Source organism: Carassius auratus, chromosome 24 (genome assembly GCF_003368295.1).
Source record: "Carassius auratus strain Wakin chromosome 24, ASM336829v1, whole genome shotgun sequence".
Classification (NCBI taxonomy): domain Eukaryota; kingdom Metazoa; phylum Chordata; class Actinopteri; order Cypriniformes; family Cyprinidae; genus Carassius; species Carassius auratus.
This window is the reverse complement of record NC_039266.1, coordinates 20,587,883-20,605,984: the sequence shown is the minus strand read 5'-3', so window position 1 is coordinate 20,605,984 and position 18,102 is coordinate 20,587,883. Positions and strand designations below refer to the sequence as shown.

General features: G+C 34.7%; 1 protein-coding gene across 1 annotated transcript in view; it reads right to left on the bottom strand.

Moving 5' to 3' along the window:
- Window positions 1–11,179: 11,179 nt before the first annotated feature.
- The window catches only part of LOC113042705 (coiled-coil domain-containing protein 178-like), a 33,475-nt gene continuing 26,552 nt past the window's right edge, over window positions 11,180–18,102 (bottom strand). Inside the window, 1 exon segment of the mRNA XM_026201727.1 lies at window positions 11,180–12,516. Within this exon segment, the coding sequence (XP_026057512.1) occupies window positions 12,361–12,516 (156 nt within the window). The 3' untranslated portion in view covers window positions 11,180–12,360.

Genomic DNA, 18,102 nt, shown 5'->3' with positions numbered 1-18,102 from the left:
ACTTTTTTAGTTGTGCTTTTGACACCCAAAATGGCTAGATATAACACTTCCTTTGCTGCTAATGAAAGTTTTACTGCTGATATGCCCTTATGTGTTCTCTGAAAGATCTCCTCGCACTGTTTGATGAAGTGAAAGAATGAATTCAATTAACTCTTCACAACATCAACATTTAAAAAATATATAAACAGATTTATGATCGTCAGAATGTTAACTGGTTCGCGTAATGGATACATTTCCGGTGGCCTGGTGGATTCCTGAGAAAATGGTCACTAATGGATCCTTAAGCAAGGTATCCATCTCATATTGCTCCAAGAGGGCTTTAAGACTCTTTAGCACTGGCTTAATGATAAAAAAAAAACTTCATACAGACTGCATCAGCAAACTTCACCTTGCATCTTCAGTGTTACCCAGTATTATTTTAGCATCACTGATATACTATTATGGTTTTTAATAATATATAATTGTTTAATAATATATCATTTTAATTACATACACTGTAAGAAAAAAAAAACAGTTGAAAAAAAAAAAAAAACACCAGAAAAAGAAAATTAACTGTTAAAGTTATGGAAATTTAGTTTAACCCTTAAACACAACACAATGCATAAAAACACCTGTGAAAGTCAATATGGAAAATACATTACCTATAAAACAAACAAACAAACCAAAAACTAACATGAATGAGTTATCTGTAAATGATTTGTAAACAGGTGTATTACCTGTATTTTTGCACTCTATTATTTTTTGCTTTAATGTTATCAGAAATGTCTGTAACAATAATAATGTCCCTATCTGTAGTGTTCATTTTAACACAGTAGGTTTGGCCAGTTAACATTCAATATAAATTGAGTTAATTATATATATGCAACATAAATGGGTTTTTTTTTTTATACTAGAGAAAATACATTCTCTAATTTCTTAGAAAAACAGTATCACACCTTTGCTCAGTGAAATGCTTTATTTGAGGCTTTACAAAATATTGAAGGGTGAGTTACTTGGTCATGGTTTGTGAAAACCACATTCAAACAATATTTTATATATATATATATATATATATATATATATATATATATATATATATATATATATATATATATATATATATGTATGTATATGTATATATATATATATATATATATATATATATATATATATATATATATATTGGAAGAGCATTTGGTGGAAAGTTGAACACTCCTTTGGCTTCAGCGGAAAGCAACTTTCTGAATACCGTTTTAGTAACGGATTATTTGCAGTACCTGGGATTACATTGACAGTTTTCCTCACTCCTCCTCAGTGAAGAGTCTTTGCTCGTGACTTGAAAAAACCAAGGAGCTCAATTGATATGACATCAGCTAATTCTCTGTTGACTTGTTATACAGGCTGAGATGGCCGTCTTTGAGTCTTTAAGCTCTGGACTGCTACAGGGCTCTCCGGGGGCCGGCGGACTTTAGACGGAGGGGCACTCTGCTTGTGCCACATTATGGAGGGGTGTTGAGCGAACCTCGTCACGTTAGAAGTGGAATCCGTGGACTAATTAAACCCTCCGAGACCACAAAACGCAGACCAGATTTACAACTCTCTCCACAACTGTTAAACCCACTCCTATTTATCGCTCAAATTACAGACACTGCACCCATGAGTGGAGCGCAGGCCAGTCGTCAGTGGAACTGAACTTTATGTCACATTCAGGATGGAGGAGCATGCATGTGTGATGTTGAAGGATATAGATATAGAGATATAGAGTCTTAGTCTTAGTCTGAATAGTTGTTCGGCAGAGATTGTTAAAATACTTGTCGGTAATTCACTTTTAAGGTTAAAATGAGTGGTGGGCATAGATTCATTTTTTAAATCTAGATTAATCTCACTGTAATCTTGGAAGATAAATCTAGATTAAAACGGCTCATTTGCATTCAGAATATGTGTGCTACCCAAATAAAATAATGACTTAAGGTAACGTTAAGTCTTTGAGAAGGGGTTTCTCAAGCCAGGTGGTGCATTAGACCAGGGGCTCATCTCCCGTTTCCAAAATGCGTCACAAACTGCTTGAGAAAGCGGTAAACTAATTCCACATTGCACAAGTTGCAAACAACCTTACACCTGTTTCACACATAATCCGTCTGCAGTGCGTATGCGTTTTGTATTTTTTTACGCACCCATGTTAACGGATTCCAGCGTTCACGTGGTTGCGGTCCGTCAGTTCGTTCCAGGAGCGGTGCGTCTGCAGCAGTGCAGCAATCGTTTACGTACCGAGTAGCGGACTGCAAACGCGTCCTGTGTGCAAGCACAATGAGTATTAGTCCGTGCTGCTTCTGCACCACACACGAAATGCACACGGACTGCATACACACTGCAGAAGGATTATGTGTGAAACAGGCGTGCGTCGTGTCGAGGTTTCCATTGGGAAGCTTCTTTTAAAAAAAAAAAATCCCCTGAAGCAAACCCGGCGGCTTCAGCTGCATCCATGTTAGCACGTCACGTTTGATGTGGTAATTTCAACAGTAGGCATACACACAGGTTCGAAGACTCGTTCTCGCCCCCTACAGATTCGGCTAGGTATACATCCGTGCTAAATTATCAAGGTGAAAGTCATCATAGCTCGCGTAGTATAGACCAAGCTCTCAACCCAACTTTGAGAATAGATTAAAGGCGATATTTTTTTCTTATCGCCCGATAAGAGTCTCACGTTAACGCAGCACGTTAACGCCGATAACGGCCCACCACTAGTTAAAATATGTATTCAAATTTGTATGAGAAAGCCTTAAAAATTCAAATTCAATTCCTGAATTTAAATTCAGCCAACAAACAGAACGCAGAAGAACTGCAAATTCAATATAAGGAAGTAAAGGGATAAATATAACAGTAATTTTCAACTTGACAAACTTGAATTTGACAAATTCTTGTTTGAAAGTTTTAAAAGGCATAATGGACAGAGGGATAGATAGATAGACAGACAGACAGATAGATAGATAGATAGATAGATAGAAACAGTCAGAAGATAGATAGATACATAGATAGATAGATAGATAGATAGATAGAATCAGAATGAAAGAGCAATAGATATATCTTTAGAATCATAGAACGATAGAACCTTAGAACAATAGAACAAACGAGTGAACAAAAGATAGATAGATAGATAGATCTTTAGAATCATAGAACTTTAGAACGATAGAATGAAAGAGCGATATAGACAGACAGAGATAGATAGATAGAACTGTAAATAGATAATAATGATAGAACTTTAGAATGATAGAATGAATGAAACAGTCTTTACTGATTCTATATAATACTTATAATAATATTTTCTTACTTTATCGTATACAGTCCAACAGATGTGAATGTTATATCTCAAATCATTTGGAAATTAGACTTGGTTATAGAAGCAAAACTGAGAATGATGTTAGCTTAATGATTATTGGGATGTTAGAACAGAATCCCAGTCGTGATGCATTTGTTGTTGTTGTTTTCTTTAAGTGTATTTTTAATGAATGTATCTGGCAGACAGTTTCACCCAAAGCACCATACAGACAAATGTAATCAGTATGTGTGCTTGGAACTGAACCCGTGACCTTGGCGTTGCTAGCTGAGCCTTAAGAACATAATCTGGTCAAAATGACGTTGGAAAAAACAAAACAAAAATCAAAACAGCATAAAGGCATGACTACAGTTGCTCTCTTAATGCTTAAACAACTGTATATTTTCCACGTAGCATCAGCGGATTCAAGCCCTCGCTGCAAACATACATCGTTAACACGAAGAGAAAGCTAATCTAAAACGATCCATCTAAAGAAACGAGGCTGAATGGGACCAAGCGAAGGCAAAGTTTGAGGTTGAAGCTCTTCCAGGCATATTTCCTCTGCCTGGCTGCAGAGGAGAGAGTATGCTAAGATAGAAAGTATTATTTTCCTAAATGGAAGGTGTCAGATGGTCACGCCGAGGTGATCGGCTGTTCGAGATCACTGCTTCCCATCTGCAATTTGTGACGTGTGAAAGATTCAGCCCAAATGTGCTCACAAACTGGAAATCCACAGCACTTTTTCTTATCGGTGCCAAGCAAGATAACCAGCTGCTTTACAGATCAGGGAACATATCATATTAATATCATGGAGTGTTGTGATATCATCTTGTTTGTAAAAATATTTTTGTTAACTAAGTGTGGTGGGATGGCAACCTCTGAAAGTGGCTTTTTTATTTATTTATTTATTAAATCTAATTTTCGCACAAAGTATGTGAAAAGCTCTTGCATATTAGGCCACTGGCTGGAACAGGAATTATTTTGTTTAAATAAATGGAACGCTGCAAATTTATTTACTACAGCTTCTGCATTTCGTTATCAGTACTAGATGATAAAATGCTAAGCTAGTGTGGAATTACATGTGATATTACATGTCTTCATTGTTGAAATGCCCCTCTAAATATATTGTAACTGCAAAGCAAGGGTCAAAGTAAACCCCGTTCATGGCTTTAATGGCAACAAACGGTGAAGATATGATGAAAGTATGCATTAGATGACACCTACACCACTCGTGATGGTAATAAATGAAAGCTAATCTTGTTAGTGTAGTACTGGGAGCAGTGCTTATGGGGTTTTGCATCACTGCAATTAACACATTGACTATGTTCTTGTATTTAATGTTTTTTTGTTCTGTATAGTGAGATGCTTAGCTTTTTGAAATGTTATTATGTGAGCGGCTAAGCTGTTTTGCATTGTATTTTAAAGCAATGTTAAATAATCAGAATATGCCCTACTTTACTTGCATGCAGACTTCACATACATGTACTGTACATAAATATTATTTAGAGTTATTTCACTTACCCTGATCCTAGTGATACTTGCTTTAACAAACAAACAAACTGACAAAAAAACTATTTACAGTGAGAAACGCTTTGAAGAAGGAAAAAACAAACAATGTTTTAATAGTAATTAAATAATATAATGTTTAAAAGCATATAATTATATAAAAATAAGAGATTTAATAACATATAATTTGTTTTTAATAAAAAGGAGAAACACAATAAATAAAATAAAATAAATAAATCCTCAAAATAAAATATTTAGAAAAAAAAAATGTTTAACTATTTGTTTTAACAAATAGAAATAGATCAAATAGGCAGGGTTATTATGTGTTTTTTTGTAACTCAAACTATAACAATAAATTTTTTTTAAATTATTTCAAATAAAATAAACATTAAACTGAAATAAAATATAGATAAAATAATATAGAATTATATTATTTTAGCTAGTTTCCAAGGCAATATTTGTCAATATTTATTTAGTTCAAATTGAAGAAATAAAATAGCAAATATAATAAATATAATACAAATATAATGAAATAAAATACATGTAATAAAAATATTAATTAAATTAAAACTTTAAAAAATAAAAAAAGCAGAGATCTTAAAAATAATGACAATGATAAAAGCACACAACAAATTACTAAAACTTTCACAAAAATGTAAATAACAGAAGATATACGAATAAAAATTCAGAATTTTTGATTGAAGGGGGAAACAACTAAACTATAAAAATTTATCAGTGCTACTAAAATACATTGTGTACATTCTGTAACTGTCAGTGATAATATGAGATATTTGTATAACATGAGGAACACACTGAGACTGCGGCCCACAGGGGTGTTGATTAGGTGTGGAAGTTGGGCGCATTGTGTCTCCATCACATATGGGGTTCTAATGGGCGCCTCCCGGACCAGGTGGGCCCCGGTGTTTAGAGACCTGCAGACGATCACTCATGACAAAGAAAACAGCAGAAGAAGAGAGAGAGAGAGCGAGAGGGAGGTATCAGGGTACTGGTGTGTACCTTAGGGAGCAGCTGGGCAGCTAGGACAGAGGCATGATGGGATACTGGAGGAACATTGGCATGTGTGTGTGTGTGTGCCACTAGCGGGTAGCCACCCTCAGGGTTGGCAGCGGCGAAGGAGCCGTGTGCGCTGGAGCGGCCGTGGACGCAGTGGCGCGATCACCTGGGGAAGGTAAAGCCAGCGGAGCAGAGCTGATGCTTATTTCTGGGGAGAACTGGGAGATTTTATTCGTTAAAGCGGCGCCCAAACACTCAAAGCATCAAAAATATAGCTCAAATATTAGAACAAAGAAAGCCACATGGGAATTGGAAGTAGCAGAGGAATCAGATGGCAAATGATTAGAAGAATATGTGAACATGACTTTAAGTTGCCTTTGAAACACAAGCAGAACTCATTTCGGAGTAATTTGTTAATTAGTAAAAAGAGCAAAAAATGCTTCATTTCAACATGAAAATATTCATAAGAGTGTTTTTTTGATTTTTATTTATTTATCTTTTTATATTTAATTGTTTTGTAACTCATATACATATAACCTTAATTATTTTATAAAAATATTTTTAAACCAAAATATGAAGCAACAGCTGTTTTAACATTGACAATAATCAGAAATGTTTCTTGAGCAACAAATCCTCATATTAGAATGATTTATGAAGAATCACGTGACACTGAAGACTGGAGGAATGATGCTGAAAATACAGCTTAATAAATTACATTTAAAAAAAACATCACAAAATAACATTTCTATTATATTTTGATAATATTTTATCAGTTTTTACTGTATTTTTTGAACACATATCATCCTTATACTTCTATTAAATAGCATCATCCCTTCTTTTTCTATTCTTACTAATGTTTGAGTCCAAAAACAGACATTTGCAGACATGAAGTCTTTAATTTCTCTCCACTCTTTTGTTCTGTCGCCAGCAGTTCCCCCTTCGAAAAAAAAAGTGCTTTGTGTCTAATATGGTCAGCGCAACACAATTACTCCCTCCAGTGAAAAGTGAAACAAACGCAGGGCATGCAGAGCATTTTGCATTATCTGCGCTCCTTGGATAGTCTAACAATAATAACTGTAAGACAACGTCAAGCCGAGGCTGCCAAGCTCAGTTAGCAAGCATTAGAACTTAAGAAATGAAGTTTGGGTGCTGAAAACTGTCGGATTCAGACATTTTGCAATGTATTTATGCATTTCCAGATGATATTAATGCACATACAATATATACATACATACATAAACTACAACCATGTGTGTGAGAAATGCTAAGCACAGACATTTTTTCAAATTAAATATGTATTAGAGTACTTAAAATACTCTAAGTTATAAATGAGAATAAATATTTACATAATAAAGTGGAATTATTTTATACTTTTTTATAATATGGCGCAAGCACTGCACGAAAATAACACCTTTTTTGTAAATATTATAATCATTTTTATTTTGATAAAATATGTATTTATGTTAATGAAAATTACAATATTGAATAAATGCATAAATGTTAAATGCATTCTATTTTAAAAATTATATATATATATATATATATATATATATATATATATATATATATATATATATATATATATATATATATATATATAAAATAACATTTTTATTTTGATAAAATATTTCATTTAAAAATGACAAATTCAGTATTTTTCTAGAGCTATTGAAATGCCTTCAGCAGGTTTGGAACAAAATGCATCAGTACAAAAACTTTTATGAATAAATGATGCCAATATTTAAATTTTAATCCAAAAGTTTAGCTTTGAGTTAATGCCAATATGAATATGCCGCAAGAGAGCACTTCTGTGTTCATAGCATACCTTCATGCATCAAAATCTGTCTCATCACATGCGTTACATATGAGCATCACATGTTAATGACATCTGTAATGAGAAAACACAAATATGACACTACTGTACACTCACAATCATGTTAGGCCCAAAGCTAAGCATCATCCCTCTGCAGTACGCATTTGTCGTCACGGTGCAAGTATTAATAAAGAGATTTTGTCAAACGTAACTCGTGTTTAATTGCCGTCAGGGCGGTTTGACTGAATCCGTCCTTCAGCATCTGCATTGCTGAGCTTCTCTCCCCCTCTTTTTCTTCATCTCCATCTCATATCTTTCCCCCTACTGCACCCATCGAATTGGCACCAAACCCTTCAAGATGTCCCCAGCAGGCTCTTGCTTCGCTGGCCGCGTAGTAGACTGTGTGGTTTCCTTTAAACAGCTGTAATTTGTATTTCCAATCACTGTGCTGATTTCTGCTCATTATATTGCTGTTTCACACCGGTAAGTGAGCAAAAGTTTGGATTGATTGACTCTAATTAACTAAAAAACGTTCCGAGCCAGGGGTTTATTACCATGCTAGCTAGCCACAAATGTCAGAGACTTTCACAAATTATTATCCTGTTAAGATGAATGTGTGGGGAGGCAGGGAAGTGTGGAGACAAAGAGAACATATATTATTTTCATGACGAATTTGTTTATCGCTCTTCTGTTTTTTTTTCTTCACATTTTCAGGTGTCTTATTTTCCAATTAAGTACACACAGACTTAGAATCTGTACACATTTCAAGGGTTGTCATCGTCTGGTGTTGCATCATGTTGGCAGGAGGACATGTATGTGTGTCTTGTAATTATGATCTCTTTGTTGTTGAATTGGCCTTTAGAATATTGGACACTATTGGATTGGTGCATTCAATCTGATTTGACTTGTGTGTATTTTCTGCGCCACTAGCGTCGCCAAATGGAATTGCAATATTTTTGTTTTCTAGCACTTTTCTTAACTTTCTCAATGCCAATGGCTGACTTACAGTTCCCACTTATATTATAGAAAATATTACACGTTATATATCTTTAACTAACCTTAAATCCAATCACAATGCCTTACAATTGTCTTAATATCGACTCACGAAAGCTGAATGTACAATACAGCATCAGTGAATGTGTTTGTGTAATAGAGTCGTCTGGCGGTTGCTAACCCTCTGTAAGGTTTGATGCATGTTTCTGTTGAAATTAATGGCAGTGGTGTTTCCCGGCCTGGTGTCATTTATTTCACAGGATTGATTGGAGGCTGGAAGAGCAGACAGATGTGTTTGGGAAGTGTTCTAATTTAAAATATGGCTGCCTGACCTGGAAGAGAAAGCAAAGAGGCAATCCATCCTTCAAAAACATGACCTGGGTGTCCGAGGTGTGCAAACAATTGTGCATAAATATATTTTCAATATGCAGTCCTGTGTTGCTGTCATACCTAAATTTTGCATGGTTGCTCTACCAAAGCTTAGAAAGGACTAAAGCAACAACAATAATAATAATACATTATTTATTGAACAAGTTTTAATGACTGTTTTAACAAAAGTTTCTTTAATAATAATGTGTTTTTTTAACATTGGCTTTTTTATTAGGGTTTATCGACTGTTGTCAAACAAGTTTCAAATGAATTATTAAATGGAAAATGTTGTCATCCCTTACTTACCCTCATGTTTTTCCAAAACTGTTTTTTCCATATATGGAAGTCAATAGCTTACATCCACTGTTTGGTAACCAACACTCTTTAAAATACCTTTATTTATTTATTATTATAAATTTCTGGTGTGTGTTCAACAGAAAAAAAAAGACACTTTGGAACAACTTGAGTGAGTAATTGATAGAATTTCATTTTTGGATAAACTATGCTTTTAAATAATAATTAAATAATAATAATAATATAATTGAACAACAATACATAAATAAACAATACAACAATTCTGTGAATGTTACCATCAACACAATAAAACAATATTCCATTAAGTAATAAAGTTTATTAGCCTATTTGTAGTCGGTTTACAGTTGCAAAGCAAAATATTCATTAAAGTTTTTTCAGTAAACAAATGATTGCTGCATTAATATAAAATTAAACTGGTGTGTGTTCACAGGTGGACATATACAAGCTCATCCAATCAAACTGTAGAGCTACTGATTGTATAATATGATCCCATGCCTCCTTTATACTGTGTCTAGACAGTTAGTGTTAGTGCTGGTTAGTTAGTGCTGATCACAGGAAGTAAGAAACCAGCTGCCGCTTGCTATTATCTACTGCAAATGCAGAAGAGCGGGAAACACATCCACTCTGACAGTCTCAAAGGGGCCAAAGGATCTCTTTCACTGAGTTTCAAGAGAAATAGTATGTCTCTCAGTCATCCATTACATTCTCTGTCTGTATTCTGTGTTAAAAAAAAGTTTTATTGCTGTCATGGGAGTATGTATGCTTCTGGGCCCATCCATTCATATCAAATGAATCTATAACACTTTGCAGGAAAATATGTCATTTCCACAACTACATAATCTTCCAAAAATGTCACAGGTAGACACACTTAAAAATATAGTTTCAATTTTTAATTGCAGCTTCTAAATTCTTATTAAGAACATGTTTTTAATGTATGCTGTTCTTAAATTGCTATTTGGTCCTTAAGAGTTCCTGATTTGTTCATTAGTGGTTCAAAGTAAAAAAATAAAAAAAAAACTTTATTTTTAAAAGTATTTTTTTTTTAGATAAAAGAGTTTAGAATATATAATGTGTTCCGTTGCCAAGAATTTGATTGATTTTGGGTTATCAGTCAAAGAGCAACCCCCCCACCACAAAAAAAAACTAGGGTTATGCTTTTACTGAAGTATAAAATAATAATAATAAAGAAAAAATATATGAACTACATTTATTAATAAAAAATATTATATATATTAGGGCTATCAGTCGATAAAATGTTTTAATCTGATTAACTAAATGATGTTACGATTAATTAATCGCAAAATACATTTGACTGAAAATACCCACAAAAGACTATTTAAAGTAATTTTTGTGTTAAATGATAAAGTATCAAGTAGATATTACAAATTGTAGCTTTAAAAAAAAATATTTGATTTGATTCAACATAAAATTTATTACACATAAACATTTAGGCTACAACGGCATAACATATTCTATGGAACATAAAAGAAGATCATTTGAGAAACATCTCATTTATTGTTCATACAATGAAAGTCATTGATAACCAAAACAGCTTCTTCAAAATAACTTTTATGTTCCACAAAAGAAAGGTTTGAAACAACACAAGAGAGAGTAATTAATGACAGAATTAAAAATGTTTGGCTGAAATATCCCTATAATGTTTTTATTTTATAAATCTTTCTCTAGGTTCCCTCCAAAACTGTGTTTAAATTATAACAATTTCTACTCAAATAACTAATAAACTAAAACAATAAAATAAATACAAATAAAATAAAATACAACAAAAAGACTAAAACTTTCAAATGGAAAAATATATGAAAATATATTTCAAAATTAAATATGAATTAATAAAATCAATTGCACTTATTAAAAACTAAAATAATAATGATTAACACAGCATTGATTAGTCTTCATTAATGTTCTTAATCTTAACTTCTTTTAAAAACTATATTAGTAAATGTTGAACTTAGACTGACAAATGCATGCATTGTTCATTGTTAGTCCATATGATCTATCTAAGACTGTATTGTAAAACTGAACCGAACAACCTAACAGAAAATCCCAATTATACTAAATATTCCAAAAAGCATGCCTGTCACTTTCTGATGTCTTTGCTTGACTATAATAGTTTCGGTCAATCATAACTGACATTTGATTAATAATTGTGTTATCTGACATCTCACCAGAGGAGGCACGACAAGGGACGAGGGTAAAAGAAATAAATAAGTAAAAAAGTTATAAAAAAACGCATACACCAAAACATCAAAATGAGAACTCATTTTTGTAAATGAAACCTATTTGTCGATAGAGCACATCAGTCTTGTGAAGCGGGGTAAATTAGAAGGCTTGCATTTCCGTGGGGTTGTGCAGAATGCCAGTGGGTAGCGTTCACACAACATCCCTCTGTGCATACTATTTACCCCTGGATTGCTTCAGGCTAATGTCTCAATAATTTTCCCTCTTTTTTTTTTTTTTCGCAGGTCCTTCCCACAAAGGACTTGACTAATGATCCATGGACAAAATGAAGCATTCAAATTTATTCATTAATCATTCATCTCCAGCTCATTGAAAATGCTAAACTTCCACAAAATTAAGATTGAATATTGAAAAGTGATTGAGGGAGACAGCTCTCTGAGGAGACAGGAAAAGAGAGGATAAACAAGCAAGAAAGGAGAAAAAAAATGACAAAGGACGCCGAGCGAGAGGCGGTCGAGACCAACCCCAGCCTGGTTAGGGTTACGCAGGTATACTATCCGCTAGTTAAGGTCAGAGGGGTTTAAATAGGTGTAATTAGATCCAAGAATCTAGAGAAGCGTAGAATTTCTGTCAACACAGCCCCCTAATTATTCTCTTTTCCAATTAATGGTGACATAGATTAATTATCTGATGAGGCAAAGCCAATTGCAATCATTCACCCCGCTAAAATTAGATCATTCCTGACAGTAGCATGAAAGTCACCTGCTTCATTGTTATGGATTGGGCCGTGAGCGTCGGACAGGGGAGAGAGTGAAGCATGCTGGGGGTTTAAGTAAGTTGTCTGGCGCAGGTGAGCGTCCAATTACTCCGCTATCTGAACTGTAGGCGTCTTCCTGCTCCATCCGTCGGCATCTGCGACGGGTCTGTTTGCTTGCTGCGGGACATGGCTGCTAGTTGAGTCATCTGTCAGCGAGAGCAGGAACTCAGAGAGGCGCTGGATTGCGTTTGACATCTCCTCCTGTTTCAATAGGCAAGCAAATGGAATCAATGAGTGCTGGCTAATTCACTACAAAAACCTGTAGGGGAGCCGGATCCCGCAACAGATTGACATCCACATTCTGCCGGAGAGGCCGGTGTAGCTGGTCACCGGTGTACGTTGTGTTAACTAACCAGCTAGACTTTCTTGGTGGCACAAGCGCTAGTCTAGCATTTCCATTCAATTCCATTCAAATATATAAACACTACAGATTAAATGTTTGGTGGTCAGTATGATTTGGGATGCATTGAATTGTTCAAAATTGACAAAGAATGTTTCAAAAATGCTGTTCGTTTTGAACTATTCAGAAAGAATCCTGATAAAAAGTTTCAGTTTCCATAAAAATATGACGCAGCATAACTGTTTTCAGCATTGATAATAATGTTGAAATTATGTTTTTCGAGCACCAAAATTGGCATATTAGACTGAAAAAAAACTAGAAACTAATTTCACATATATTTCACAATTAATTTCATATTAACACTGGATTAAACACATTTTGAAGAAGAAAGACAGAAATAGCATTTTCTTGTAAAATGTATTCCCAAAAATAATGTTATATTTACAACAATAAAACACTTTTACAGTGTTGAATGATTTCTGAAGGATCATGTGATGCTGGTGAATAGAGTAATGGCTGGTGATAATTAATCTTTGTAGATTACAAACTGTAGAAAACAGTTATTTTATATTGTAAAAATATTTCAGATTATGTTTTTATTATATTTTTGATCAAATAAATGAGCAAGAGAGAAATCTTTTCCAAAGCAAAAAAAAAAAAAAAAGTCTTACCGACCCCAAACTTTTGAAAAGTATTAAAGGCCTATATAATATTCTACTAAAACATAATATAAAATATATTAGCCTACATTTTGTTATAGATACTTCTGAAAAGACACTTTTTATCTGTAAATCAGTTTAGTTATGGAGTTTTACTGGTCCAACTTTGTTACATTTCATGAATTGTAAGAGACACTTTTAGTTTGTAAGACATAAGATTGTCATAAGGAAACGAGAAAGACGGTGTGTGCCACACTCCTGGTGAACCAAGCACATGGGTTCAGTGCATGCCTGTTTTAAAAAACCTCAGCAACCAGTTTTTCTATTAAACTGCCTTGCACTGTCAACCAGCTTGGGGAACTGAGCTGGCCTAGCCATGCAGAAATTTTCTGACTAACAATTATATCAGAAACAAGATCTTGGATTACGGTCCCCCGAGAGCAGCGCAGTGGGCGTTCGCTCCAATTATTACTGGCCATTCACAACTCTCCACCCTGCTCTCTGTTGTTAGCAATTGTCAATTATGCTATCCCTGGTGTAAACTTGCATAACCCGGAACTGAGTGCCCAATATTGCAGCGGCGTTTCGAGATGACAGGCTTGCACGCTTTCTCTATTTCGTTTTACTCTTCCCCCATCTCTATACTTCAGTAGAGCTGCTTGGAAGCAGTCATTTGTTTCTCAGGAAGACCCGGGGACAAATCAGTGGAACTAGTTTTTGCAATCCGCAACCTTCAGGTTCCTCATGAATAGATGGGTGGACAACTTTTGCCTGTGGTATCTTATAAGAAATAATGTTCGGACAGAATTGGCATAGATAAAAAGCCTTTGCACACAGGGCAATTAAATATTTGTGAAGGTTTAATATGATCAAAATTTACCCATCATCATAAAAACATACTGCAAGTTTCATGCCTCAAAACTAACTCCCCACTTTAAAATATTTTTTGTTTTCCACTTTTCTGTAAGACCAGGATTTGAAATTGCCCCATTTGTGATGTCATGATTTTCCTCTGTTCAGCAATGGATGTAGACAACATGCACATCTAAAAACAGCATTACCTTCCAAAAGATCAAACTATTAGAAATGCATAGTCAAAGTTTATTTTTAACAACGTACCTTTAATGACTGAAACATTAATGTTTCCATTGATCTCTTTGACTCACAACCTTTGATGCAATAAAACTAGAATCATATGCTTACCTCAAGAAACACAATAAAATGCATTTAATTTTTAAAGTAAAGTGAATTCAGGTGAATTAAGACACTTTTAGCCATTGAGATGAGTGGGAAAATGGCCCAATTATCTTCTTACTCCAAATGTGTGCAAACAAATAAACTTTGTGTTTAAAACTGAATTAATTGCCATACTTAAGAATGGTGAATAATCTTGAAAAGAAAGCAAAAGAGAAATAAACTTCAGTGACTTGATGGTGTAAAAACTCGCCATTTTAACCATGCAAAAATAAAGCACAATTATTGTTTGTGTTGTGCAACCCATTGAGATATTTTAAGTGAGAGCTATTTTCTTCCATGAGCCCAAGGGGATGTCTTGTAACAGGGCCCGGGACAACATTCCCGGATGTCCCCCCTGACAACGGACATGAATATATTAGTGACTTGAAGTGTTATTGAAAGCTTGGCACGTAATGGAACCATGACTAGGAAACTTGTATTACCAGGAAATAGCTGTCAGAGGCATAACCAAAGATGGCTACCAAAAAGGTTGTGTGCAATCCAGAAAGAAAATCTGAAAAGTTACTTTAACAATTTAGCCGTCTCTTACAACTTTTCTCTTTATTAATCCCTTTCTTTTCTGAGATATTTTCTAGATTTCTGTCATTTAAGGGCCCTTGACCCTGTCTTTCCCTGACCATGTCCCATTTGCCAGTGGCTGTCTGGCCATGCACAATACCAAGACAATAGCAAGCTAGACTTTCTAATATCACGGTTTTATTTATTTCCCGGCCTTTAACAGCTAAGGTTAGCAACTACATGACTCCCATAGTTTTGGGTCATTTAAGAACTGCGGCGATTTATTGCTATGATTTTACAATGTAAAGTCTCCTCAACACAATGCTAGTTTGTTTCTGGGGGAGGAGATCTTCGCAGAGCTGTGACAAAGTTTAGAGTAAGGCTGCTCCTTTTGTCCTTCACACTCGGAGGAGCTTGAAGAACTCCTCGTCTTCATGCTCCATTCACCAGCCTGACTTCTAGAGCTGGCCTCCCCTGACTGAGCCACAAACACACCGCCGCTCACCTCATTATAAGCGCACATAGCACACCTTCCACTGAGACCAAATGCCTTTTGTGTTAGAGCATCCAAACATTGCGGTTACATTATTCCAGTATACAAAATCGTGTTATATGCAAGGCTAATTTGAATCATTATTTAAATACAATTTTAATGACCATTCATTTGTGCATGCATTACACACTTGCACACCTTTTCCAGTGTAGACCAGATAGCATCAGTGATTGTTATTTTTTATTTGCTTTTGACACGTTGCAACATTAAGCATAATCAAGTGTCAAGCCATTGAGCGACTGAACGCCAGTGGGAGGGGCCTATGGTGAGAAGGTGACTATTCGTCAATGCCAATGAAGGCAATGTTTAAACAAATACTTGCGCCTAGATGACGTCTACTTGCACCATATAACCAAAATGAGCTGTTTTTGGAAATTGAATAAATGCTTTGTTTATAATGAGGAGGACATTTTAAGCTATGAAACTTGCAGAATCTTTTAATGGTGCAAAGACCTCTTATACGCCAAAAGATCAAAGCAAATTTGATTTCTCATGTCATGGCCCCTTTAAGACGTCATAAGCGAATTTGCTTTTTTTTTTTTTGTGCAATTTTATACCTTAACGCAGTATTATAGTGGTCAGACGATGCAGAAAATGGGGTGGCCGATATGTATGTGGTGAGAACTAAATGAGATACAGTATTAGATATGTGCCGGTATTCTGTAATGTGATATATCACGGTAATGAATATGCACATAATTGTTATCGAGGGCACTTCTAAATACCATGAATAATTATATATTACAAATTATTTCCGAATTTGGAATGCATTTTATAAATACTTTTCCCATCAACTGATCAAAATGCGCAGCACCGCTGTATGATGCATGAAAGATGCATGTGCCGCTCTGTAAACAAGCACGCATGAGAAGCAAATGAGGAACACGTGAGAGATCCGCTGAATGAAAGCACATTCACTTTCTGACAGCAGATGGCGCTAAACTGCAGAAAATGCAGCCGTTAACCTGGAAACGCCATAAATAAAACAACTGCACTACTTTCTAAAACGTATTTAAATACCCATTAAGATTTGTGGACTTGCTATGGTGTTCATCACAGCCAAATACTTAAATATTTACATTTACATTTACATTTATTCATTTAGCAGACGCTTTTAGCCTATTTACTTCTCAAACTTCATAACGCGTTGTTAAAATTGAAAGTTGCAACTATGTCATTTAATGAGCAAACATGAACTAAAAGTTGTATTTTTTTTTTACAAAGATTAATAGCTTCTGTAGCAAATGTAACTATTTCTCATTGTAAATGTTAATTTTAAGATTAAGTAGTTCTTATCGAGGTCTTATAGTAAAGTGATACCTATTGATCTTTATAGTTCTTTTGCACTTTAATCTGTGTAAAACTTTTAACTTTATATCTTTTTCTGTATTGCTTAATTGCACAGTTATTTTTGTTATTAGAAAAAAGTTATTAAACCTGTTATACTGTATTATGAACAGTTTTTAAAAAATAAATTTCAATATCATGATAATACCCTATACCGTGATAAAAGCATAAGCAATTTATCGCAACATGAAAATCTGATACCGGCATATCCCTATACAGTATATATGCTGATTTTAACACAATATTTACTTGATATTTACAGGTATTGCAAACATTTAATATTAGAAAATAAGTTTAATTATAAAAGAATGTTAATGCTTATGCATAAGCCACATTTACGATAATTTCTAAATGGCCAATTGCCTTCCAATATATAACTTCAAATTCAACTTCATGACAGTCCAAACTCATATGACTTCCTTTCTTTTGTGGAACACCATCTGCTGTCAAGTTCCACAAAAGCCATAAAAGCATCATGAACGTAGTCCATGTGTGCAGTATTTTATATCTGAAGTCAGTGGGCGTTCGCTCCAATTATTACTGGCCATTCACAACTCTCCACCCTGCTCTCTGTTGTTAGCAATTGTCAATTATGCTATCCCTGGTGTAAACTTGCATAACCCGGAACTGAGTGCCCAATATTGCAGCGGCGTTTCGAGATGACAGGCTTGCACGCTTTCTCTATTTCGTTTTACTCTTCCCCCATCTCTATACTTCAGTAGAGCTGCTTGGAAGCAGTCATTTGTTTCTCAGGAAGACCCGGGGACAAATCAGTGGAACTAGTTTTTGCAATCCGCAACCTTTAGGTTCCTCATGAATAGATGGGTGGACAACTTTTGCCTGTGGTATCTTATAAGAAATAATGTTCGGACAGAATTGGCATAGATAAAAAGCCTTTGCACACAGGGCAATTAAATATTTGTGAAGGTTTAATATGATCAAAATTTACCCATCATCATAAAAACATACTGCAAGTTTCATGCCTCAAAACTAACTCCCCACTTTAAAATATTTTTTGTTTTCCACTTTTCTGTAAGACCAGGATTTGAAATTGCCCCATTTGTGATGTCATGATTTTCCTCTGTTCAGCAATGGATGTAGACAACATGCACATCTAAAAACAGCATTACCTT